General features: G+C 51.1%; 1 protein-coding gene across 1 annotated transcript; it reads right to left on the bottom strand.

Moving 5' to 3' along the window:
* Positions 1-992: 992 nt before the first annotated feature.
* Positions 993-26,883, bottom strand: RCC1L (RCC1 like). The gene is made up of 11 exons (XM_055409997.2): positions 26,506-26,883; positions 21,325-21,454; positions 17,986-18,114; positions 17,045-17,111; positions 16,533-16,584; positions 15,699-15,783; positions 13,243-13,424; positions 10,233-10,320; positions 9,242-9,415; positions 6,793-6,878; positions 993-1,755 (listed from the first exon to the last, which is right to left on the bottom strand). Exons 1-11 carry the CDS (start codon positions 26,821-26,823, stop codon positions 1,678-1,680), a joined length of 1,389 nt encoding a protein of 462 aa, XP_055265972.1. The 5' UTR covers positions 26,824-26,883; the 3' UTR covers positions 993-1,677.

The following is a 26,883-nucleotide window of genomic DNA, read 5'->3' as shown; positions in this document are numbered from 1 at the left end:
GAGCCTAGAAGGCTACAGTCCATGGGGTCACAAAGCGTCAGACAAAGAGCGACTCACACTGTGTCCAAGGAGGAGGTAGTAGCCGGATCTGATCATGGCTGCCACGTGTGGGAAGGCTAAAAACCACCCCCACCTTCGACAGAGACCCCCACCCATCACCACCATCCCCTACGGTCCCTGAGCATCAGTGGGGGGTCCCCTGCCTGCCCTTTGGGGGCATCATGCTCCGCAAGTCAGCATGAACTTCAAGGCGTGTATCTCCTGGAGGAAGGGTTACTGTTGCTCACCGCCGGGGTGACGTGGCCCTTGGCCCAAGAGGAGCTCTGAGAAGGAACATGGCAGACGGTTTTCAATTTCTGTTTCAAGTTTATGGAAGAGCTTTGATCTAAGAAACACAGGAATGGGCTGGCCCACAGAGGAGTGGAGGCGGCACGGGACCAGGTGAGGAGGGCCCGGGGCCACCCCCCACCCCAGACAGCCTTGGGCCACAGCGAGGACGCCGACAGTGACCGTCCCACTTTAAATGTCACCCTCCCAGCATCGCCCGCCCCCTCCTACTTTTTCTTCACAGCCCACGCAGCCATCTAACACACTTTGCACTTGGCTAGTTGACTGTTTTGCCTCCTTGAAATGTAAGCATCATGAGACCTGCTTGTGGGGGTTTTCTGTCCCCATGTGACTCTTTTGTGATCAACGATACCTGGCACATACAGGACACAACAGTGAACATGTACTGAGCAAACGGATGGAAGGAGGGAGTGTGTACACCTCGAGTGAGACCCCGGTTTGTGGCGTGATAACTGGTTATTTTCATACTGCATCGTTCTCTCCCAGTTGCAGTGAGGGGGCAGGCTCTGGTCAGAAAACAGTTTCCAAGCAGGACTGTCTTCCAGAGTACTTTTCACTGGCTTCTAGTAGCCTCTTTACCACATGCCTTGTTTTTGGAAAGCTAATCCCTAAATGATTAGGTTAAAATAAAAAGACCTCTCAAGTTCTTAAAAATGAAAAGGCAGAAAATAGACTTTATTCCAAAAAAGACTTTTAAAAGATGTTAAAGAAAAGGACATGTTACGTTACTAACGCAAATGTTTTTCACCGTCTGAGTTTTCCTTCTCCAAGGCGAGCACTCCAGCCAAGCTTTCACGGATTGTGTTCAAAGCCTTTGGCCCATAGAAATCTGGCCTTGCTCATCTTCCCAAGGGGCCTCTCAAGTCTTCTGAGCCAGGCAGGAAGGAGTGTTACAAGGTAGGTGACTGCTGAGGGCCCACAGGGTTCCAGGCTGGCGCCAAGGGCATTTCCAGGGAGGACCCGCATGCAGGGCTGTCAGCTGGTGTCCCAACAGCGCACAGAGATGGCTGAAGCTCTCTGAAGACCAGTCGTGACAGCAGATGCCACCGTGTGTCCCTGGGAAGGAGCTGAGATGAAGCAGATCGTCCTCGCCCTGCCAGAGCCACTCAGCCCAGGGGCAGAGTCTGTGCCAAGCGCCTGACCCTGGGCTGGAGGGGGGACCGCCTCCGGCACTTCCAGTCACCCCGCTCCAGGCTGTGGGGAGCGCGGCCCAGAGCATGGAGGGCCCTGACCCTCTCGGGCCCCATCCAGAGCCCCACAGCCACCCTGGCTGAGCAGGCTAAGCGGTCCTGAGGCCAGGGCCGGGCTCCAGTGGCTCGAGGAGGAGGTTCAGATGAAGGACCTGGCCAGAGTCACCATGTGATCCACGCCACATGCCACGTCCACAGGCTGTCCAGGCATAGTCACCTGCAAAAGCAAGGCCCGGCGCACTGTGAGGGGAGGAGGCGCCCAACGAGGGCCCGACCCTGGCTCTGACCCTGCGTGCGCCATCCCAGGACGTGGACAGCCCCTGTGAGGGCGACTCCCCACAGGCGTCTGCCCCAGGGGTCACCAGACAGCTCCCTGAGCGGCTCCAGAAACCGCCCCGCCCTGTCCTGACCGCGGGGCCCACTGTGGGGAGGAGTCCTACCAGCCCAGCGTCCTCACCCGCTTCACCCATCAGCCCCAGGCCCAGGCAGGCTGCAGGAGGTGTGCTGACTGTGTCTCAGAAGGGGCCAGAGGCCTGGCTGGCGGCCCTGCCAACACTTTATCACCGGCAGGGCCAACCCTCCGGGTGACGTGCAGACAACCCCGCACGGGTGTGGAGGCTACGGCCTAGCCTGCTGGCCTTTACATGGACGCTCATCGTCCTGCAGCTCCACAGCTGGGCCCTGGAGAAGGACACACACACACACACTCCATAGTGCCCACCACACAAGCAGGGTCCTAGGCCCATACAGCCCCCAAGTTCTCCAGGAGAAGGGCACTTGGCTTTCTCCTATTGTAGTATTATTACTGTTGTTGTTATTATTACTATTGATTTAAATAGGTGATAGTCACATGGCTACCATATAAAATGACATTCAGTAAAAAAGAAAGGTATCATTGCCTCTGGGTACCACCGCGGCATCGTCTGCCCTGCTCCCCACCTTCCCTCAGAACTGGAAACGACTTCTCACTGGTTTCTGCTCTTCCCAGAGATTCTGGGTGCAGAGAGCCGGTGGGGGTGCAGTGTCTCCTTAGAGCTCCCGCCCCGGCTCCTCCTCAGCCTCTGCCGGACACGGGTGCTGCTCTCCTGCCTGCACCCGAGTCCTGCCCGCCCTCCTCCCCCGGGCGGCAAAGTGACAGCTGGAGACGGCTCTGCAACAGCCTGCGGAGTTTACTGAGCTTCCAAGGGGACGGCCCCAGCCAGATGGCTGGCCTTTTAAAAGCCCAGAGGCAGCAGTGTCCACGGTTCAGAGACAAGTCCATTAAGGGCTCCGAGCCGCAAGGCAAACGGACAGTAGCACCAAGTCATGCTGCCCGTCCTGCTCTAAACAAGCGCCCTTAGCAAAGCCTGTTACAGGAACCACTGAGCAAATACACCACAGTGCCCCCTGCTCATCGCAGAGGCTCAGAGCTGCACAAAGTGTTCCGGGCTGGCCATGGAAGCAGAAGAAAACATGCTGCCCGGGGCGACCAGCCAGGTGAGCTCCCAGCAACCTCCCCAGCCACGAGGGCGCCTTTATTGACCTTCCCCAGGGGAGGCCACTCTCCGCGCTGACCTGTAGCCGAGCGGCCGCACTTAAGCACCTCTGTCCTTGTTCCCCAAGGGCTGTGGCCCAAGAGCCCAAGGCAGAGAGGGCCACATGGCCCTGGCTGATGCTGGCCCCAGTAGCCTCTCTGGGGAGAAGCAGGCGGCTCCCCCGGCAACCCACCCCATAGCTTCTGAACTGAGTCCAAGAGACGGCTGCCCTCAGCCGTGTTCTATTTGTGTCCTCCTCAAGGTTAAAAGGAGTTTCTATTTTAAACCAATTTACACTCCCATTATTGCAAAGGCAAACAGTTCCAGAAGCCGAACCCTATCTGACCTGAGTAACTGAAAAGTGTGAGCAGAATTAGTGTATGAACAACTCTCCACACAAGGACAAGTTCCCAAGACATGCGCCCACCAGGCCAGGGACAGAGGACACACGCCCACCAGCTCAGGGACAGAGGACACGCGCCCACCAGCTCAGGGACAGAGGACACGCGCCCACCAGCTCAGGGACAGAGGACACGCGCCCAGCAGGCCAGGGACAGAGGACACGCGCCCGCCAGCTCAGGGACAGAGGACACGCGCCCACAGCTCAGGGACAGAGGACACGTGCCCACCAGCTCAGGGACAGAGGACACGCGCCCACCAGCTCAGGGACAGAGGACACACGCCCACCAGCTCAGGGACAGAGGACACGCGCCCACCAGCTCAGGGACAGAGGACACGCGCCCAGCAGGCCAGGGACAGAGGACACGCGCCCGCCAGCTCAGGGACAGAGGACACGCGCCCACAGCTCAGGGACAGAGGACACGCGCCCACCAGCTCAGGGACAGAGGACACGCGCCCACCAGCTCAGGGACAGAGGACACGCGCCCACCAGCTCAGGGACAGAGGACACGCGCCCACCAGCTCAGGGACAGACACGCACCCGCCAGCTCAGGGACAGAGGACACGCGCCCAGCAGGCCAGGGACAGAGGACACGCGCCCAGCAGGCCAGGGACAGAGGACACGCGCCCACAGCTCAGGGACAGAGGACACGCGCCCACAGCTCAGGGACAGAGGACACGCGCCCAGCAGCTCAGGGACAGAGGAAGGCCAAGAGGAGCACTGGACCAGCTGTGACCGGGCTGCCAGACTCGCCACGTCCCCACTCAGCTGCACCTGAAGACACCCTGCCTGGCACCCAGAGGTGGGACCACACCCCAGAGGGGAGCCTGCCCAGCCTGCAAAGAGGCCCGGCACCACAGCGCACCCTCCCCCAGGGCGTCAGAACTGCCAGGGCCTGCGGCTCCCGAAGAGGCCAAGTAAGAAAGGGGCCCTGAAGGCAGAGGGTCCCCAGTCTGGGCTCCAACCAGCCAGAGAGGCGCAGAGCGCAGGGGAGGCACAGTCTGCAAAGGACAAGCTCACATCGCAGCCCAGCCCAGTGGACAGCTGAGCGGCAGGGAAGTCAGTGCTGACGGGCGCAGGCTGGGGGCACAGCCCCACCTGCACCAGCAGAGCGCCTCGACCCCAGGATGGCCGTCACCCTTCCCTAGGCAGGGGTGCGGCCTGAGCCCAGGCCCGCAGGGCCACTATTGCACAGAGGGTCTCCCTCTGCACACGCCCTCTCCTCCACGGCGGGGGACCCAGCTCAGGCCCTCACAGAGGAGGGGAGCCTCGGTGACATCTCAAAGTCAGACACTGAATCCGCTTCTCACTAGGTGTGTAACCTTAAAGAGATCACTGAACCTCTCTGAGCACCAACATGGAGCAGGAAGACATCCTGGATGCTTCCGGAAGGAGAGGCTTGCATCGGGTGACTGAGATGTCGCCTCCTGGGCCTGTGAACCATGAGAAAAGCCCGGCTCTGTGCACCTAAGAGTGACCAGTTAGTACCACTATAGGAGCTACAAATTCGGTTTGTTTTCTTTTTCCCTTTTGTGGAATACTTTTTAAATGATGTAACACGTCCCCTGCTGAAGATGAGTGAAAAAATATAGTTTTTAAGGAATAAAAATCACGTGCAATTGTTTGTTTAAGTGAGACAACAGAACAGACTGGAGAAAGCTACAGCGACTCAGCATCAGACTAACCTCTAAGGGTTCCGGCCCAGCTGACTGGAAAACTGGCTCCTGTCTCCATCGCCCTCCCACAGCCCAGCCCCATATCCTGGAGCCGGCACGGACCTCAGCACCATCCTCCCACCCCAACCCAAAGGAGACAAGGGGGCGAAGGAGCTCTGCAGATGCCCAAGAGGAGAAGCATGTGGCCTGAGGGCGGCCGCCACAGAACAGACTGAAGCGTCCTTGCCCTGACAGCGTGGGGGCCAGGAGCACGTCAGAGGGACGCTCGGGGGTCCAGCCTGAACAGCAAGGGGTCCGCCCACAGGCCTGGCACCCCCTGCTCCGCCTCAGAGGCCAAGCCTGGCCTGGCCACTTCAGCAGTGAAGACACCCTCTGATGTCAAGTCTGACTTCACGGCTGATCTTCGCTCTAATTTAGAGGAAATGAAGGCAGGTAGGGAGCCCCGAGTCACAACGGTCATTCATTCAAAGCCCGGCTGCTCGGCCATTTCCCAAGCTGCTCCCGCAGAAGGGAACCCTCGGGGTGGGGTCAGGGCTCCCAAAGGACAAGAGGGATCCTGATTGCCCCACGCTCCTGCTCCCAGAGCAGCCAACCACTGCCCACTGCCACCGCGCCTCTCCTTTCCCAGGCTGGGGTCCCCAGGGGACAGCGGGGCCGCCCCACCAGGCTGGGAACAACTCGGGGGCACACTCATCATTCCCCAACAAGTTCAAAGCCTCCCTCTGACCAGTGTCTCTTGAAGACTGCACCAGAGGCAGGGCCAGCCAAATTCACATGAGCCAGGAGAGCCAGCAGTTAAGGCAAGGGCTGGGAGAAATAGCCGCTGAAATACCAAAGCGCCTCCAGACACTTTCCGTGGGTTTGACAGATAAATCTTCTTTTCAAAAATTAAAACATCTCTTTTGCATTTTTTAAAAAGTTGCTTTTATACAACCTCAAAACACATTATTAAAAACCATCCTTCAAAACATAACATTTAGGCACACATGCGTACACACATGCATACATGCGTGCACACACACATGCACACACGAGCACACACATGCGCGCCCACACATGCACACACACACACAAGCGTGCATGCACACGAGCTCCTGCTTCTCTACAGAGACCATCTCCAGAAGGGAAGGATGAAACCAGAAGCTGCCTCTGGGACAGGAGACGGGAGGCTTATTTTCCATAATACATTTTGTACCAGGTCCATATGTTCTGTACTCAAAAGAATAAATAGCCTTGTCTAGAACTTAAAGAACTGACTTAGTAAACAACGTGAAGACACATGATAACTTAAGAAGGGACCTCCTTCCCTTTAACTTTGAAATGAGCCTTTTGTGGAACTGCACCCTCCTCCTGAGAAGAGCCTTATGTTTTAGTCTGGTGGCTGTGGTAAGGCACTCTAAATATTAAACATCCTGCTTTCTTTTAAATTCGCTGTAAAACATTCCTCTCCACGGGCCTCGGTAAACAGCTCCTGGCACGTCAGCTCCTTCAGCCCGACCCCCTCCCTCGTGGAGAGCCGGGACGCCAGGCCTGCAGCTCACTCCTCCCTGAGGCACCCTAAGGACAGCACGAGACCGGAACCCCGGGAACCTGGTGCTGGCCTGGCTGCTGTGTCTGGTGTTCGCGCCACAGGCACGCCCTCAGGCTGCCCTGCCCAGCCTTACCCTCCACGGGAAGTACTGGTCTTCCAGGCGACCAATCCCCAGGCACCCTCGGATGTTCTTGCCCCACACAAACAGCTCTCCTCGGTCTGCAAAGAAAGAACAACAGTGGCTTGGTTGGGGCTCAGGCCAAGGGCAAGTCTCCAAGAGGAGGATGGGTCATGAGAACAGGCCTTCCAGAACCCGGTACAAAGACCAACGTTAACCTTCAATCTCTCCCCGGCTTTATTAGTGCTTGCTTTTGAAGGGACAAGTAAACAGTACCATCCCCAAACCAAACACGGGTCCCAGCCCAGATTCACGCAGCGTCCTTCTCAGGGGAGATGAGCACGTGCCCGGAGGTGGTCCCAGGGGGCTCCTGCACACACAGCCCCCTCTGCTCAGCCCTTGCAGACACCCCCCATCGCCCAGCTGTGTGACCCTGCCCTCCACAACCCTGAGATCTCAGTGTCCTCAAATCCCAGCCACACCCTGACAGAGTGAGAAGTAGGATAATCTGTCATTCCTTGTCTGGTCTCAGGAGCATTTGGTCAAGTGACACACGGTGACGGGGCGCCTCTCTGGGCTGGGCTACGTCTGTGTGCTGGGAGCTGGGACGGCATGGGGACCAACAGGCATGTTCCTGTCCTCGTGCGGGTGGAGCCAGTCCAGCAGCAAAAGATAAATAACCCAACAAATGCATGATTTCTGACGGTAACAAGTGCCACGAAGGAAGAGGACCGGGAGAGTGCTGCAGGAACAGGCCAGGACACTGAAGCCAGACTGGGGCTCTGGGAATCCCAGCCTTCAAGACGAACCCCCAGACTGGGAAGGGCCCTCGGTCCAGACTTCCTCCCGCACCGGCTTGGGGCGTCCTCAGCACAGAGGCCCCATTCACAGCCCCATCCAGCAGAAGGCTCTGGTCGTGGGAAGAAGAAAGGACACGCAGGAGCTGGGGCTGAAACAACAAGGCTGACTCAGTAAAGGTCCTTCGGTCACACGTGTCAGAGCCCTCTGCTCTGCCTGCTCTCCTTGGTCTTCCACCCGAGAGGGTACCTCAGGGTAAACCAGATGGCCGCAGGCAAATGCCAGGCCCAGTGACAGGGGAGACACCCTGGCCCTGGGGCTCCCTCTACTAAGGAACAATCACTGGCACTGGGAGGGTGGCTTTTGGGTTCGGGGGGAAATCTAAGTAGGATTTCATTTCACTGAGACCCATATGGCTACGCGGCAGAACAGCAGACAAAGGAATCTACCTTAGTCGTAGGTGAAGGCTGTGTGTGGATTCTAAAGTTCGTAACTCTGCACACAGTTTCAGCATTAAACATTTGAGAAATTACAGATCATCGTTACCTCTAGAATACCACACTGACGCTTCTTTGCCACATCAGAACAGCTTTAAAACGCTCATGTGACACACGTATTTGCAGATGGAGGTGGCTGACCCTGCGTGGGGGTGGTGAGGGTTCACCCCAGCTCCCCCTGCTATCACTGGGGTGCCTCAGTGGACGGTCAGACAGCACAGCAGCTGCTGCTGCTTCCGCACCCCCAAACCCGCAATGCAGACCACGCCTGAGAGGCAGTGAGGACTCCGGAACCTCCAGAGCGTGCTTATCTGGAGCGGCCCCACGTTAGCAGAAGGCCAGGGAACACAGACGAAGGCGACCCCTAACCGACTGTCCCAGCCCAGGTGTTTTAAGAAGAAAATAACTACTTGCCATGAGACGGAAAGGTCATTAAAATTGCAAGGAAAAAGCGAATTTATAATACTTAAAAGTCATAAAATGAAATCTATTTAGTTCCATCTTACTTTTCAAGTCAACTAAAGAGGAACAAATTGACCCGACAGCCACAGTGGTGGGATGAAGGCTGTAATCAAGAAGCGCAGACATGGTGGAGGTCTGCAGGGTAACCGGATAGCTCATGGCTTCGTAATGGGGCAGACCTCTGAGAAAGCCTCCATTTCCGCCTCCCCTTTGATCACTCTCCCCCAGCACTTTGGAGAAACTGGGCACGTCCACCTCCTCGAAACCACAGGATTGTCTGACACATGCATCTCCTGCGTTCCAGGCTGGAAGAGGGCTGGGCGTGGCCAGGGGACCAGGAGGAAGCCCCGCGCGGTCACTTCCTGCTCACCCACCGCGGATGTCGCCAAACCCCCACTGGTTTCCCCCAGGCCCACTGCAGGGTCCCCTCTCCCAACCACCGACTGTGTCCTCTTGAGAAACTCACTGTAACGTTAGCCTAACCACAAACCAGATGAACCAAAAACAAACCTCCGGGATGAAAAGGAGACACATATTACACAACCTCAAGCCAAACAACTTATGGATCAGCCGCTCTCTTTCATTATCCACACAAGGGCGCCACTCCGCTGGACGGATGGAAACTGAGAGCAGCCCACGGCCTGGGGCTGAACCCGAGAGGCGGAGGCCCGTCCAGGCCTTGGGGCCGCACTGGCCTGGTCACTTACTGGTCAGGGCGGCGAAGTGGCTGAGCCCGCAGCGAATGCGGGAAACCTGGACTCCCGGGTTGAACTCCGTCAGGCCAAAGAGAGTGGGTGGAATCATTTCTGGAAGAGCGGTTTCCAAGAGGTTTGGTCCCTTCCCAAGAATTCCGTAGCCCCAGACGAAAACATGTCCTTCTCCTGGATTACAGTAAAAACAACGGTCAGGAAGTCAAACCAAGCACAGCCCTCCCTCTCCAGAAATTCAAACCACGCCACCAAGATGTGTTACGTCCACATGCATTTTTTTTCCTTTTCTCTTTTCCTTCTTCTTGCTTGGCAAGAACATGCTGAGATAGATACTTAATGTTTCTTTTCTCCTCTTTCAAATTTGTGCTTGTGGAGGATGTCTAGCCAGCTAACTAATCTCAGAACACAAACATCCCACATCTTGAGGGTGCTGGATGGGGCTGCTCCATAAATCACCCACAGACCCCACGTGAACACAGGGGAGCCTTACAAGGACAGCTTTTCCCGACACGGAGCAGGAGATCGAGCCAAGTACCCACACGACTCCTGGCCAGATTCTAAAACTTGCAATGACTTTCAGGTTATAAAAAGTTTAACACTGATCAGTGGTGCCAGATGCGTAATCCCAGGGGACATGGGTCTCAGGATCTGGACCCTAGGCCTCTTCTCCTGTGTGCCTGTGGGCTCTCGGCACAGTCTCTCTGGAGAAGCCAGGGCTGGAGTCTTTGGCCCAGGCTCAGGGAGAGGGAGCGAGCAAGCAAGCCAGAGGTCTGCAATACAAAGTTCTACACTGGCTCTTTGTCGACGTATAAATCACAGCTGTTAGCCTTCTGTCAAGAACATCAGTCACCCTCCCCCTCTGTGGACTGAACTCTGATCTTCCCACAGGCCCACTCCCCACGCTGAGAGCAGGACCCAGTGGACACCAACCCTTCCGCACCCATCCCACCCGCAGCTTCCCAGCAAACAGCCCACAAGAGGGGCTCACCGTTTAATACCGCGCAGCCTGTGCCCCCACACGCAGCCTGCTTCACCCGCCCCACTCCTGAGAAGGGCAAGCACCGGGGGATGTTCACCTGCATCAGAGGAAGGGGCCACACCATTAGGAAGACAAACCCGCAAGAACTTGGAAATACTGTTTCATGTACAGGGTAGGTCTAAGTCCCAGTTCATTCGTGCCTTCCCCTAGATAATCCCGAATACTGTACAGGTGCTGAGGGTCTAACAGGCACGGGGGAGACGAGGGAGCAGGACACCCAGTCTCGCTCCGGGGGTGTAGTCCAGTGGAGGAGGCAGATGTCAGCCACGATGAACACAGGATGACCCTGCGCTGAGTGCAGTGAAGGGGAGCACGGGGGGTCTCAGGGCACGTGTCGGGAGAGCAGTCAGGAGGAAGCAGCCAGGGGAGCAGAGAAGGAAACCCCAGGTCGGGCAGGTGACAGTGCAGAAGGGGTGAGGCGTGCGTGCCACGTTCAGGAGTTTCAGCAGGTCAGGCTGGCCGCGGCCGGGAACAAGGCGGCTATCTGCAAGATGCTGGTGGAGAGAAGGGAGACCAGACCACGTGGGGCGGCGGCTGACCACAGTCAGGGTCTGGTCCCTATCCCAAGCGTGACGGGGAGGCAGTACAGGTTCCCAGTGAGTGAGAGGTGTGGCTTCGAGAGGGGAAGCTGCGAGGGCGTGGATGGCGGTGGAGAAGGGCCAGGGAGAGGCTGAGCACAGATTCACTCCGGACGTCCTGAACTGCAGTGCCTGGGGACGGCCAAGTGGCCTCCTTAGCCTTCCAGCAGGCTTTGGTCTTGGCGCTTCTACTAAGGAGTGTCTTTGGAAAGATGGATTCTAAGTGCTTCAGTGACAGGCATGGGTCTTTTCAGAGTCACGGGCAAATGGAGACAGCTGGAGGATAACGACCCCTAAGTTGACTAAAGGGGCTTACTGATCTTAGATGGCGCAAGGCTGCTGGTGGGGCCTGGCGTCCGCTACCCGGCTCACACAGCTCCTCTGCCCGACTGGGCTCTGGCACACAGCCCTCAGCAAAGGCTGAGAAACGCTCCAGCAAAGAGCCATGGAAAGGCACCACTGCTGTCCCCGACGGGGTGAGGCTCAGGCCACATAAAGGATCAGGGCTGTGGTGGGCTGCTTCCAAACAAGTGGCCTGCCTCCTGCAGGTCACACTATGTGCTGTCTGCGCCCTGCTGTGGAGGGCCAGGCTGGTGACATGCTTCTACAGAACAGAACTCGGTCAAACGAGGGGAAGCCACTACTGGGGTGAACTTGTAGAGCACCGGCTTCTGTCTCACTGACAAGTTAACTCACCCTCTCGTCTGCCTGCCTGGCTGAAGCCAGCTGCTGTGCTGGGAGCCGCCATGTGGAGAAGCCTGCATGGCAAGGAACCGAGGGAGGCTCGGCCAACCGCTACGAGCTGGCCAAGCGCCAGTGAGGACCAGGGGCCCCTGGGCCAGCAGTCCATGGGGACCTGCACCCCGCTGCGAACCACCAGTGTGGGCCCAGAGGCAGAGCCTTCCCAAGGTGAACCCCAAGAAAGAGACTCAGAGCCAAAGACCCAGCCAAGCCAGTCCTAGATCTCTGACTCACAAAAACTGAGAGAGAATAAATAAGCCATTACATGGTACGGTCATTTGTTACACAGCACAGGTAACAACAACATGACCCTAGACCTGTCCCCACAGGAAGGCCATGCAGACACTGATCTCAGGCCTTGGTATCAGGAAGTCCAGTCCTTCTCCTGAACACTTTATTTGCAGTTTATCTTATGGAAACAATGAATCATTAAATGACCATGTTTTCTGGGATTTCCCTGGTGATACAGTGGCTAAGACTCTGAGCTTCCAACTCCGGGAGGCCCGGGTTCGATCCCTGGTCAGAGAACTAGATCCCACATGCCACAACTAAGATCTGACACAACCAAATGAATAAATAAAAGTAAACACATTGAAATAATAAATGATCACCTTTTCCTCTGTTTTGGCTACTAGAATGATCAGAGCCAAACCTGCAGCCACTTCCAGCCAGTGTGACAGACCACAGAGAACCAATCATTTTCCTCTGGTCAGCTGACTTTTACCACTTTGTGCGTATTTCTTCACCTATTAACACATATTTAAAACTCTTCTGTATGTTGTCAGAAGCTTGATGATATTAAGTCCTTATCACTCAGAGACACATACTGATTTATAGATAGAAAGTCTAGGATTTGCTTCAAAATAACATAGGAGAGAGCAGCAGATGGAATTACAGATGCAACAGAACTGGCCATTAGGTGTATGGGGCTATTTGGAGAGGAGGGTAAGGGAGGGTTAATGAAAATGTTCTGGAATTAGGTACTGGTGACAGTTACACAGTCTTGTGAATACACTAAAAACCACTAAGTCATACAGTTTAAAACAGTAAATTATCTATTTTTTTAAACAGGCCATTAGTTGGTAATTATTGAATATGGGTAATGGCTACACGGAGATTAATATAAGGCCTACTTTTTGCTTATATTTGGAACTTTCCTTAATAGAACGTTTAAAACCCTACTGCCCTGTACAGACGATGGCCCCCTGCGGTGACGGCGGGGTCGCAATGGGGAGACACCACAGGCCAGGCGCCAGGCCTCTCCTGCGTGACCTGGGGGACACACGGCATCTTCATCAAGGGGCACACACGCTGGACGGCAGCAAAAGGCGCCCTGGGATGTTGCAGAAACACATGTAAATAGCCTCACTTCCCCTTTCAGAAGAGGACAGGGCACACAGGCATACCTAAACTACTGCTCCAAGCCAGGACTAGCTTATCGAAGTATTGATAACGCAGGCTTTTGAGCTTTCTTTCTAGGCTCCAAACAGATCGTCAAGCACTCAGCCCCTTGAAGAGGCAGCCTCAGCTCAGGTGAGGCCTACACAGCAGTCTGTTCATCTCCCTTGGTGATGGACCTCCTCTGTGTGTCCTTAACACTATTTCCAAGCCCCCAGCCCGGGCTGCCCGTGACCACGTACCTGTGTGGAGTCAGTGACAGAGGCCAGCTGCAGATACTCAGAGTTGCCCCAGCCGAAGAGGCCGCCATCAGCCGACACGGCCAGGCAGCAGTCCCCGTAGGTGGCCACCTGGATGACGTTCACTCCGGCCAGGTCTCCGCCCAGCTTGGTGGGCGTGCTGGTGATATTGTAGTGACCCAGGCCTGACACGATGGAAAACTGTGTTACTCAAACACTTGCACTGACTTACTATGTGCCAAACACCGCTTTAAGCACTTTGCAAAGATCCATTCAGAATCCTAATCAGTTCCCTCTGCACACTGTGCAACTTCCTGTTCCATGTTCTCTAAGAGGAAAAAACATCATAGTGATTGTTTACATGTAAAACCCTTGATATTTTCTAAGTCTCATTCAACTTAGAAACCTTTTCAAGATGAAACGCCACCACACAGTGAGCCGATCAGACCTTGGATACAGTATACAGGCACAGCTCATTCTACTGCACTTCGCAGGCACTGCACTGTTAACAAACGGAAGGTCTGTGGCAACCCTGTTTTGTCAGGTGGTGGTGAATACTCTGGAGGCAGTATTTTTTTAATTAAGATATGTACATTGTTTTTTTTAGACATAATGCTATTGCACTACACTTGATAGACTACAGTATAAACATAACTTCTATGTGCGCTGGGAAACCAAAGTTACAACAAGCAATTCCTGAGGCACTGCCGAGCTTGGGAGAAAATAAAGGAAACTTCTAAGAGCCCATGCCATGTCAACCCCCCACACCATCCCCCCAAAACAACAAACAGAAACCGGCAAACGGGTGTGGTAGACAGTGAGCCAAGGAAAAGACAGGGCTTGCCAGGAGGGCAAGTGTCACTATCAGCCTGGCGATGGAGGGTAACCCCTTGGGCAGCAGATGAGGGAGACCCCCAAACCACAGAGCCCTGCTTAAACCAGGTTTCCTCCAAGGGGCCCAAAGCAGTGTCAGACTAGCAACACCGCCGGCAACAGGCAACGTGAAAAATATATATCATCTTTTGTATACACCAAATATAATCTATATACTAAAAAAGATTTTTAAAAATTAACTCAAAATGTTGAAGGGTTATGATAGAAACTGCTTTAGACCCGATGGTTGGGGGGCCTGCACTGAAGGGACCACCTCAAGCCAAGGTCTGCAGGATGAAAGGGAGAGTGAAGAAGAGCATCCCAGGCTAAGGGAACAGCATGTGCAAAGGCCCCGTGGCAGCAGAGGAGGGAGGCTCCCGATCAGGGTGCAGGGGGCCTGCAGGGCTGGACTCGGAGCCTGGCGAGCAAGGGCAGTGAGGCCACGTGACAGCAGAGCTTCTGGAGTGGCACCAGCAAACTAAACCACGGTTCTCTCTGGCACTGGGACTTTCACCTCATTCCTTGGTCTGTGCTGTCAAAAATGTATCAGTTTCATTCTTTTTATAAAAAGCTGATTTTTAAAAGTTACTCACACCAAGATTTGAAAAAATAAAAAGAAAGCTTCAACTTTACAGATACTAAAGAAATGCACACTTTAAAAACTGGTACTGGGATTAAATCAGGACACTTAAACTGACAATAATCCCTGCTAGAGGGCTGATGATTAAATCAGTACTTCTGTACACTGCTGACGTCACTATAAGTCATTTCCAATAGTGAAATTTTTGGAAAGCAATATAATAGTATATCCTGAAAACAATAAAAATATTTCAATCCTCTGACCCACGCCTGGGAAATTTATCCCAGGGCAACAATCCAAATGAAGGGAAAAGCCAGACATGTATATGTTAGAAATGTCGTATCTGCAATGGCTACTGCACCCCCACCCGCCCCCCGCCAAAAGTATGTCTCCCAACTACAGGGTAATGAGTAGCTACCTGATAAAATAACTAAATTATTAATTCACTTTATAGTACATGAACTGGATGCTCTATCATACAATATTAAAAACTGTGCAAATTATACCAACGTGGGAAAATGTTTCATGTAAATTTAACAATAAAACAGGCATATAAAAATCACACCTCTGAGTGCCATAAACGATGTTCACATATGAATAAGGACAGGGAAAACATGAGTCAAGAGACAAAGATGATGTGTTGAGGTGGCAGGATGATAAGAGGATTTACACAAGGTTTAAATCTTAAATTTAAGGTCGTCCCTTCAGACAAACATGGAACACGGAAAGGCAGACTGCGCAAGGATGATAAAGCTCCTCTCTCATTCTTCTCTCCCTTAATCACATGCTTCTCAAATCAGTTGAAGCCGAGCTTCCGTTAGGGGACATTTGTCTCTGAAAAGACCCAGACTTCTACGGTGGGGCAGCCCCAGTCCTCTGTCCAATCCAGGAGCTGGGGGTGAGGGGAAAGGGAGGGGACACTCGGGAAGGGACAGGAGAGGGAAGGGCCGGATGAAGGCAGCTGCACCATCCCCCGGGCAGGGGGCGGGGGAGGAAGGGACACTACCTGTCTGCCCGTCCGCACCCCATCCACAAGAATACACTTCTCCTCGATCCGTCAGGAACAGACTGTGGTCCTGACCACAGGCGACCTATCACACAAACGCAGGTGAGGTGACTGGTGAGAAGGACTCCTTAGAGCCCCACTCTTCTGGCCCAAGTGCCCAAAGCCAGGCACCACTGCCCACCACTCCAGAGTGCCCCAGGGGTCAGGCGGCAGGCTGCCCCGCCCTGCTCCACGGCTGACTCTCTCAATCCAGCACAGCCCAGCCTGTGTCTCCCGCTGCCCTGAAACTGCTCTGGCTAAAAACAAAACAGTGCCTGGTGTCCTAAGGAGCGAACCCGAGAGCCTCTCCACCCCACTCCACCCAAGGAACTACGCCCTCCTCCAGAAGCCCTTCTCTCCTTCCAGACCACCCCCCGTAGGAGTAACAGATCTCCTTCTGGTGCTCTCATAAGCACTTTCTGTATACACTCATTTACACAGTTAAGTATCTACCATGTGCCAGGCACTGTACCATGGATGAGAATAAAATGGTCAGCAGGATAAGGCAGCCTGGAACGCAGATCTCAAGTTACACTCTGATACTGCTGGTATATAACCTGCCTCTCCCCAGAGTGTTATTTACCCTCCCCAATTTTTATTAAACTTTGTATCCCCACAAGCTGGTGTAAGCCCCAACCTAGAACAGGCTGGTAACAATACTTACTAAAATCATTTATTAATTCAGAAAATCGCCATAACAGTTGGTCATCAGCTCACCAACCTTTCACCCTTTCAAAACCACCTCCGGGTGGGGGCGGGGGGCAGGACCAGTGGTCCTCAGCCCCCGTCTCTTACCTGGACCACCTGTCCATCGAAGTCCTGCATCCTATGAACTCTGTGACTTTCACTACAGCCAGAGAAATTTGGGGAGAAGCATGGTAAGCACTGGGTGATTGCAGGCCCTCTCGTCACCCCAACCGGTAGCCCCCACATGCACACGGTAACGTTAGGGAAACTCTCAGGGTCAAACACAAGGAAGGGGTAGGTCTGGGCATCAAAGTAAAACAAAACAAAATCCCTTGGTGACGTAAATACGCTGCAGACTTCTGAATGTTATTTAGATCTACCAGCATCATATGAGGAACTAGAGGGAAATTTTTTTAAAGACTAGTGGAACTTTTAAGTTAAGCAACAAATGAAATCAAAGGCATTCCCACGTCAGACGGGGCTCAGGCACCCTCCCTCCCGCTCTCGACGCCTTACAGGGGCCTCCCACTGCGTTTCACGACTCTGGGGGTCTCTCACATCTCACAAGGTGTGTAACACTCGACACAACCTGGGGAGGGGTAGCAATTTCGGGAACTCACCTATAAATTTCATTCTCGACCACCTTTCTTCCACACTGCCCGTAAGAATTATTCCCCATGCTGAAGACTAAAGGATAAAGTGCCAATCAAATCAGCTCTGCAGGATCCTGGAATCCTCAGGACTGGGAGGAAAGTCTCACATGTGGTTCTAGTCCAACCACTTGCCCCAGCTGCCACTCAGCTTCCTTCTCCAACATTCCCAGCCTCTGCAGGTGCCCCTACAGGAGCACTGGGGTCAAAGCCAGCCAAGACAGCTCAGGCCGCTGTTGCCATGCCTTCTGCCTCCCCGCCTGGGTCCTGGGGTGCTTCTCAGGAATGCCACATGATAAGGTGAGCACATCTTGTGAAAGGAAGGCCTCAGCACCTCCATTCCCTGGACCTGTCACTAGGCTGCCCTCAACGCCAAGCCTCCCCCTAAAAGAGCTCCTAACACTATCTTCACCATTTCCTGCAAAGCACACTGAGCCAAAAAAGTGAAATTTGAAAACTTTAGTCAAGTTGACCTTCCTGGGGAAACAACTGCTCTTCTGAAGGGGGCCGGGGGTGAGCCAGGAGCTTGAACTAGGGAAACCACCCCCTACCCCATGTGGAAGAAGTGTCAGCAAACAGGCTACTCTCAGTACAAGAGAAAATGCCATCTAGACACACACACAGAGTCCAGCTTGGTGGCTCTGGGGCTAAGGAGAAGTAGGTCATGATACGGCATGTGCTGTCATGTTTATAAATACAGACAGAGATTTCCCAAGAACCACGGAGAGCAGAGAACATGAACGAGTTGCCAAGGTCGGCCCCACACCACTCTCTTGAGCCATCCCACCGACTCGCTCGTGAAATGCCAACAGCTTCACTAACTAGATGGGGATCAACCGCATGGGCCCCTTCAGGCCCAACCACGGGGAAGCGGCCCCCACTCTCCCACGCCCCTGGAACGGGTCCATCACCTCCTTCACCGTCCGTCAAGACGAGCGAGTGGGCTCTGCCACAGGAGACCTGCAGCACCCGCGTCTCCTGGGGCCTGTCCAGCGGCAGCGGCACGGGCGAGGGCTCCAGCACGTACTCATATCCCCTCGCTGAAACAAGAATGACAAGGTGCACACACATTACACGGCCCGGGAGACAGACGTTACTGGCAGAGCTGAGACGAGAACTCCAGCCCCACTCCCTGCCCCCGGCGTCCATCACACCATGACTTACTATAAAACATACTTAGTCCTATTAAAGAAATATTTTCCCAAGTCATTTAAAACCTGCTGGATTTTTTTTTTCTTTTTTTTGGGCCACAATACACAGCCTGCAGAATATTAGCTCCCAGACCAGGGATCGAACCCACACCCCCTACCATGGTAGTGTGGAGTTGTGGAGTCTTAACTGCCAGACCACCAGGGAAGTCCCACCTTCTGGATTTTTAAGGAAAGGAAAAAAAGCACTTTCTTCCTGCAACCCCCATTAGAATTCATCAGGAGAGTGAAGAATGGCATATATAGTATGATACCGCTTAGAATAAAAGCAAAAAGAATACAAAGATGCATGTGCTTCCTTCCAGATGCGAAAAATCTCTCCTCCTGGATAAACTGGAAACTGCTGACATCTGTTGTCTTCAGGGAGAAATGCTGTGTGGCTTGGAGGACAGAGATGGAAAGCAGACTTGTCACTATATATTCAACTGCGCCTTTAGGATTCTGAAGTATGTATGTTATCTATTCAAAATAGAAAATTTTAATATTTAAATAAGCAAGAAAGGGAGGAAAGTGTTTTAGAAGGCACCCCAAAGAAGAATCTTAATGTTCTTTATAATCCTACTGGAGAAGCCAGATTGGTCTATATAGGGAATTCCTACAGTACGTTTTGGGCTTCCCTGGTGGCTCAGACAGTAAAGAATCTGCCTGGAATGCAGGCGATTCCTAGGTCGGGAAGATCCCCTGGAGGAGGAAATGGCACTCTACTCCAGTATTCTTGCCTGGAGAATTCCATGGATAGAAGAGCCTCAGGCTACAGTCCAAGGGGTCACAAAGAGAGGGACACAACTGAGGTATAACACTTTCACTACAGTAGGTTTTAAACAATGAACTTCTGAATATTTGTAACAGAGGCTGGAGTTAAGATCTGCAAATGTCCTGGTTCTCAACCACCCATGACCCCTATCTTTTCTCCTATGAACCCCACCTTTAAAAACATTTCATTTACCAAATATATGGCGTTACTATCATACATGCCTGTTGGTATTCACTTGTGACTGATAAAATTTTCAAACAGAGTTTCTGATCAGCATGGAATAACTGTAATTTATCACAAGAAGATGACGTAACTCTAAGCTAAACCAAAGGCATTGGAAAACGCTGTTAGTGTATCAGCCTTATTAACTGCAAAAATACTGTATTTTAAAATACTAAAAACTTCACATCTCCTATTACTATAGTCACTGACCCCTAAAGGCCTGGGAAGCAGCAAAGACATAACATTTGAAGGAAATCTGAAGTGTTACGGCTCTCGGGGAAGCTTGCTCCACTTCCCACTACCAACTGACAGGAAAAAAAGAAGACAGCAGATCACATCAAACAGCACCACGGGGATGCAATCAGCAGACTCCAGACTGGACACTCCTACAGGACAATCGACATGATTTCTTCAATAAATAAATATCAAGGAGAAAAAGACAGACACAAACTCAAAAGACTTTCAAAAGTCTTATCAGCCAATCAATGTCTGGCCTTTATCTGGACCTTGATTCAAATAAATTTTTAAAAATATAAACCTAATGATATTCATGAGATAATAGGCAATTTAAACACTGGGGGGGAGTTCCCTGGTGGTCAGGATTTGGTACTTTCACTGCTGTGAAAGTTTAACTACCCGGGGTTAATCTCTGGTAAGGTAACTGAGATCCTACAAGCCAAGCAGCATAGCCATAAAATAAAATAAACACTTGATATCTAATGACATCAAATGACTATATTGCTAATTATTTTTGGGTGTGATAACGATATCTTTTTTTGTAAAGAATCCTTAATTTGTTTAGATATGTACTGAAATATTCATGAAAAAAATCAATAATGTTAGGATTTGCTTCAAATTTGTTGAGGGGGATGGTGGAGGCTAAATAAAAATGACGAGTGAGCTGATGTCTGCTGGAGCTGCTGGCAACACATTGGGTGCACTAGACTCTTCTGTCCGTTTCCATATATAGTTCAGTTCAGTTCAGTTCAGTCGCTCAGTCGTGTCCGACTCTCCGCGACCCCATGAATCACAGCACGCCAGGGCTCCCTGTCCATCACCAACTCCCGGAGTACACTCAAACTCATGTCCACAGAGTCGGTGATGCCATCCAGCCATCTCATTCTCCGTCGTCCCCTTCTCCTCCCGCCCCCAACCCTTCCCAGCATCAGAGTCTTTTCCAGTGAGTTAACTCGTCGCATGAGGTGGCCAAAGTATTGCAGTTTCAGCTTTAGCATCAGTCCCTCCAATGAACTCCAGGATTGATCTCCTTTAGAATGGACTGGTTGGATCTCCTTGCAGTCCAAGGGACTCTCAAGAGTCTTCTCCAACACCATAGTTCAAAAGCATCGATTCTTCGGCGATCAGCTTTCTTCACAGTCCAACTCTCACATCCATACATGACCACGGGAAAAACCATTGCCTTGACTAGACGGACCTTTGTTGGCAAAGTAATGTCTCTGCTTTTTAATATACTATCAAGGTTGATCATAACTTTCCTTCCAAGGAGCAAGCATCTTTTAATTTCATGGGTGCAATCAGCATCTGCAGTGATTTTGGAGCCCAAAAAAATAAAGTCTGACACTGTTTCCACTGTTTTTTACTTACTCCTTTTTTTTAAAAAAATGCTTCTTATTGTACTCATAATTGATTTACTACTGTCTACTTGTAAAACTGTCATTATAAATAATTAACATTTTTACAATTCAAGTTTCGAATACCTGGAATCAAACCTCCATCTTAAGGATTTCATTGAATTTTTCCCCTTAGACCATATTGTAGGCACTGCAGAATATTTCAAGTGATCTCCAAGCTAGGGAAAAAAGGGTCATCTCTTTGGGGCCAAAAAGAGTACCTTTACTCATCAGCAAATGCTCCTTTGACTAAAGGTTCAATGTTATTACCAAACAAGCTGAAAAATAATCTGGTCTAGATGGTTTCAAACAACACTTTAAAGACTCCATCTATTTTGTTGCTATGGTTTGGTTTATGAAACCATATTCTTAAAAATCAAAGAGTACCTTTCCAGACCACTCACAGCAGAGAGAAACCAAAGTGAGAATGCTTACTTTTATCTTTCCGGCTCCTGTGAAATCCAAGCTGGGAATCTTTGTTGAGCCCCATACCCCAAACTTTTGTAATATCCTTGGTTTTAGAGGACAGCAACGTGAATCCATATCCACAGGCAGCAGATGAAATCTGAAAGGGAAAAAAAAAAAATTCCCATAAAGCATTGACTGATATGGAACATAAGTTTTCCCAGCAATAAATCACAGGTTGTTCATCCATTTTAAGAACCAACACTATTACTATAGCAACTAACACTTACTGGAGGTTTACCATGTGTTAAGGGCTTGATATGCACAACTTCATTTAATCTTCAGTCACCCAATGGTCTAGGTATCAAATGATCCCCATTCACCAAGACACAGTCTCGCATAGTAAACTTGAAGACTATCTTAGTTTTAGTTTGAATCTTGGCAAGATCAAAGGGTTGCCCACTGGTAGACCTTTACCAGCTGTGTAACCGGAGACAGACTCCTTAACTTCTCTGTGTCTCTTTCCCTATATGCAAAATAGTTAATAACAGTGTCTCTCCTATAATAGTTAGGAGTAGTTGTGAAGACTAAATGAGTTAATGAGTTACTCTTAAGAGTAAACAGTACCTGGCTTAATGTAAGAGCTATACAATGTGCTTATTATTATTATTAAGGGTATAACAGTAGTATTTGGTATATAAGAAAATCAAACCTCCTAGAGATTAGGTAACTTGCCTAAGCGGTCTGACTGCAGAGTGCATGCTATTAATCCTTACGCTACACTGTTACAGTCTCAAACCACTACTTCCATGAGGAAGAATTAGTCATCACAGCTACCATGAATATGACACACTGTCTGATCCCCACCTTCACAGATCAGGTAAGGAAACTGAGTCTTCAGTAGGGCTGGAAACAAACCAAACGCAGCCTGGCTTTAAGGTCAACTCCCTTTCCACAATACCCAGAGTGGCCTGAGACAATCCTGGTTTACACTTGATGCCCTAAAGTTCATTCTCAAGCAAATGAGAACAAATCACATGGTCACCCTAATGTTCCTCCATCATCTCTTGGCTGTTCATAGTTTACCAAAGGCCTGTATAGTTGATCTCAGAGACTACATGCAAATCTAACCTAATCCTGATGAAAATGCTAGCTTACCATGATAATGAACAAACATGAGTTTTGTTTTGCTTTTACATTTTTTAACTCCAGCATATCTTGAAGAAAGCGAGCTAAATATTTCTTTTAAATTTGATGACCTGTTTAATCAAGTCATCCAAAAGTTACAGATCCCTCTTTCTGCCCTGTGACATTTTCTCTCATTAACATTCACCTGGAACATATACAGATGCACCATCAGTAAAAACAAAAAAAACACCTCAGTTCTCTGGTCTCTTGGAATGGCTCCACCTCCAAGGAAATGACCCAATGGGGAGGCAGGAGACAAGCCCTAACCACACAGCAGGAAACACAGAAAACTGAGTTCCGAAGCCAATGCCCAGCGCACTATTCAATTACTCTCATCTGTTTATTCAACATTCAACAAATATTTGGGAAGCAGCTGCTATATTATTAAATCTGCCAGTATGTGAAAAGGCTTTGAACGATACCTGACACATAATCAGCATTAAGCAATGTTTGTTATAATAAGGCGCCAGAAGGGGACTTTCCAACTCTGGTAGTGTGAAAAGGTTAGCTAATCTTTCCCCAAAAAACAAGTATAAAACTGGAGAAAACTGCAAAAAAAACCCCAAACCACAACCATTTCAGGGCTCCAGAAGTCAATCAAAGGCAAACAAATCAAGAAATTACTCACAAAGGGCTGCTAGACCTACAGGCAAGAACACCAGCATTTGTAGACCTCTTGTCCCGAGTTGCTCCAGCTAACCCAGCTCAGTCAGCACAGAAGTTAGAAAAGGGCAGCGTTGACGGTGAAAACCATCAGTTTTGTTGATTAGACAGACTTAATTGGGGGTAAACGGTGAAATCTCATGCCCCACAGCAAATTCAGCAGGAAACAAACAAGGAAGATTCACAATTCTGTGAGTCTGAGGTTGCAATCCTGAGTGGGGTAAGAGGAGAGGCAGACCAGCCAGAAATGTAACGGGCAGGTCCTAGAAATGAGAGTCACAGAAAGCTCTTCACACCTGCATGGCTGACAGGGAAACTCCACAAGGAGCTCCCAGTGGGAAGAAAAGCTGAGGCCGACTTAAGATCAGGCTGAACTTTGAATGTGATCCCCAACCCACACACAGAAATCAAAGGGGGAGAGCAGAAAACTTACTAGCTCAAGGTATCTGAGCACAGCCTCTGCCCAAATCACTGGCAAACCCCAAGAAGTCTGACTTTAAAAAAAAGACAGTTGGGGGAGGAGAACGGAACAAAACAAAAACCCAAGCAATGTCAGCAGCCACACACAGCAGAAGAGACTGACTTCCTAGATTACAGAAAAGTTGGTTGCTGCTGTTCAGTCGCTAAGTCTGTCTGACTCTGTGGCGACCCCATGAACCTGCCAGGCTCCTCTGTCCTTGGGATTTCCCAAGCAAGAATACTGGAATGGCTAGCCAGCCATTTCCTCCTCCAGGGTATCTTCCCGACCACATCTCCTGCATTGGCAGGCGTAAATTCTTTACCACTGAGCCACCAGGGAGGCCCACATACCATACACAAAAATTAACTCAAATGACTGGCTCACAGACCAAAATATAAGAAGTCAAACTATGAAGATCCTAGACAAAAACATAGCAAAATTATCTTTGTAATCTTGGGATGGGCAAAGACTTCTTAGATATACCAAATGCCTGATCCACACCAGAACACCTCATCAACTGAACTTCATTCAAATTAAAAACTTTCGCTTCCTGAAGGACACTATTAAAATAAAAAGAGGGTGTGACGTGCTGGTCTGGGGCTTTCTCCCCACACAACTGACTTCTAAGAACCTTTGGTATTCACCTGTGTTCATTCTTGATCTAGTGCTTCAGTAACGTCTGCATTTACTATGTGAAGGATAAAAACCATCAGGTTGAATTCTGATCTGCTTTAAAAGCTTTTTTCCCCTGCTAAGTTCTGAAATGTGCTCACCAGCCAACACATTTTAACTGAGATAACTTGTAAGCTTTGAGGGCAATCATCCAAACCAGTGACAAATCGTATTTTTTTTTCCTAAGGACGTTTGTTACGCAGATACCTGTTACACTAATACTTGAACCTGTACCTTACAGTATTTGCTGTCTCTTAACTAGTCATGACACTACCCTTATGGCAGAAAGTGAAGAGGAACTCAAAAGCCTCCTGATGAAAGTGAAAGAGGAGAGTGAAAAGGTTGGCTTGAAGCTCAACATTCAGAAAACAAAGATCATGGCATCTGGTCCCATCACTTCATGGGAAATAGATGGGAAAACAGTGGAAACAGTGTCAGACTTTATTTTTTTGGGCTCCAAAATCACTGCAGATGCTGATTGCAGCCAGGAAATTAAAAGACGCTTGCTCCTTGGAAGGAAAGTTATGACCAACCTTGATAGTATTTTAGAAAGCAGAGACATTACTTTGCCAACCAAGGTCCGTCTAGTCAAGGCAATGGTTTTTCCCGTGGTCATGTATGGATGTGAGAGTTAGACTGTGAAGAAAGCTGATCGCCGAAGAATAGATGCTTTTGAACTATGGTGTTGGAGAAGACTCTTGAGAGTCCCTTGGACTGCAAGGAGATCCAACCAGTCCATTCTAAGGGAGATCGATCCTGGATGTTCATTGGAGGGACTGATGCTAAAGCTGAAGCTGCAATACTTTGGCCACCTCTTGCGACGAGTTAACTCACTGGAAAAGACTCTGATGCTGGGAAAGGTTGGGGGCGGGAGGAGAAGGGGACGACGGAGAATGAGATGGCTGGATGGCATCACCGACTCTGTGGACATGAGTTTGGGTGAACTCCGGGAGTTGGTGATGGACAGGGAGGCCTGGCGTGCTGTGATTCATGGGGTCGCGGAGAGTCGGACACGACTGAGCGACTGAACTGAACTGAACTGAACTGAACTAGTCATGAAATTCTTACATCGTAGTCACACTCCTGCAATCGGACAGAAGGTGAGTGGGGTGTGTGGGGGTATGTATGAGTGAATGTAACAAAACCACTTTTTATAAAATTGTGACTTTTTAAGAAACAAACAAAAAAATTTTTTAATAAAATGAAAAGAACTGGCAGAAAATATGTGCACATATCATATATGTGATAAAACACCTACATCCAGAACACATAAATAACTCTCACAACTCAATATTAAGAAGTTAAACAACCTTTCACTGAAGCTTAATCCCTGTGTCTCTGGTGCTCCCTATTTAGGGCAAAAGATCATGTGTTATCCCTGACAGAAAAGTCAGAAGCCAAACTGGTCCAATCTGCTTATTTTCCACCACCTACCAAGATGTCCACAAATACGCCAAGCAAGAGCCTATCCTAAACATCCATTTTTGCATTTCTAGATACTGGCTGCCACAATAAGGCACCCTCCAGGAGTTATTCTTTGCTGCATCTTTTCAAGTCTGAGTCAATTCAGGGGCCTCCTGTGCAACCATTCCAGTGTGTTTAGACCTTGCCTCCTCGCTCTCATTCCTGTTACTACTCCAGTTAACATTTCCTTTCCGACCTATTCACCGACTCCAGCCGACCCACATTTTCTCAGACCTTTTGAAGTCCGCTTTCCCGGTGGCTCAGAGGTTAAAGCGTCTGCCCCCAATGCGGGAGACCCAGGTTCGATCCCTGGGTCGGGAAGATCCCGTGGAGGAAGTAATGGCAACCCACTCCAGTATTCTTGCCTGGAGATCCCATGGACAGAGAAGCCTGGTAGGCGACAGTCCACAGGGTCGCAAAGAGTCGGATACGACTGAGTGACTTCACTTTCTTTCTTTCTTTCCTAGCAGCAGGACTTCTGGAGTCTGGCCCGAGGGCGAATCCCTAAGAACGGAACACCGACCAACTGTGGGACAATGGGCCGGCCCCTTAACCTCTCGGAGCCTCCCTTTCCTCTCCCGTAACTGTGGCACCGACCCCTGCTCACGGTGTGTCCCGCGAATGGCGCGAGCCGGACACAACACCCTCCCCTTCCCCGAAGTCCGTCCACCCAGCGTCGCCAACGCTGGGAGAGGGTCTCAGGAGGAGCGGCGAAGGCTGGAGAGCGGCACCGAGGGAGGGAGGGAGGACGCCGCAGCCCTCACCTTTCCGTCCAGCTCCAGGCGGTACGGCACGGCCTGGATCCTGCGGCGCGGCCGCGAGCCGGCGCGGGGCTGGGGTCCGGAGCCGGGCAGCACGAAGGTGGGCACGCCCAGCGCCCCGGAGAAGCTGAAGCCCCACACGAAGATCCGGTCGGCGCGAGTCGCACGCTCGCCCACGTACTGGAACACGGGCGCATCCGCCTCGGCCTCCGCCGCCTCGCGCCGGCTCCGCGAGCGTCCGGCCGCTGTCCAGTGTCCGCGGCCCGGCCCCAGCCCACTCAGCCGGCGCCCCAGCCGAGCCACCGCCGCCAGCGTCGCCATGGCCACCCTCCGTCTCACGCCTTAACAGCTCCTGGGCGCCGCCATGTTGGTGACCCCTGA

This window comes from Moschus berezovskii, chromosome 27, assembly GCF_049115385.1.
Source record: "Moschus berezovskii isolate FMDL1 chromosome 27, NW_MosBer_1.0, whole genome shotgun sequence".
Lineage (NCBI taxonomy): Eukaryota > Metazoa > Chordata > Mammalia > Artiodactyla > Moschidae > Moschus > Moschus berezovskii.
This window is presented reverse-complemented; position numbering and strand designations above follow the sequence as displayed.

Excerpts from the sequence above, each read along its gene's own strand:
- RCC1L (XM_055409997.2), bottom strand. The coding sequence starts at position 26,823 with ATGGCGACGCTGGCGGCGGTGGCTCGGCTGGGGCGCCGGCTGAGTGGG. Across the intron at positions 13,425-15,698 it reads GGGTGCGGACGGGCAGACAG|GCCTGGGTCACTACAATATC; the intron begins GTAGTGTCCCTT and ends CCATCGTGTCAG. Across the intron at positions 9,416-10,232 it reads AGGCTGCGCGGTATTAAACG|GAGAAGGACATGTTTTCGTC; the intron begins GTGAGCCCCTCT and ends ACTGTAATCCAG.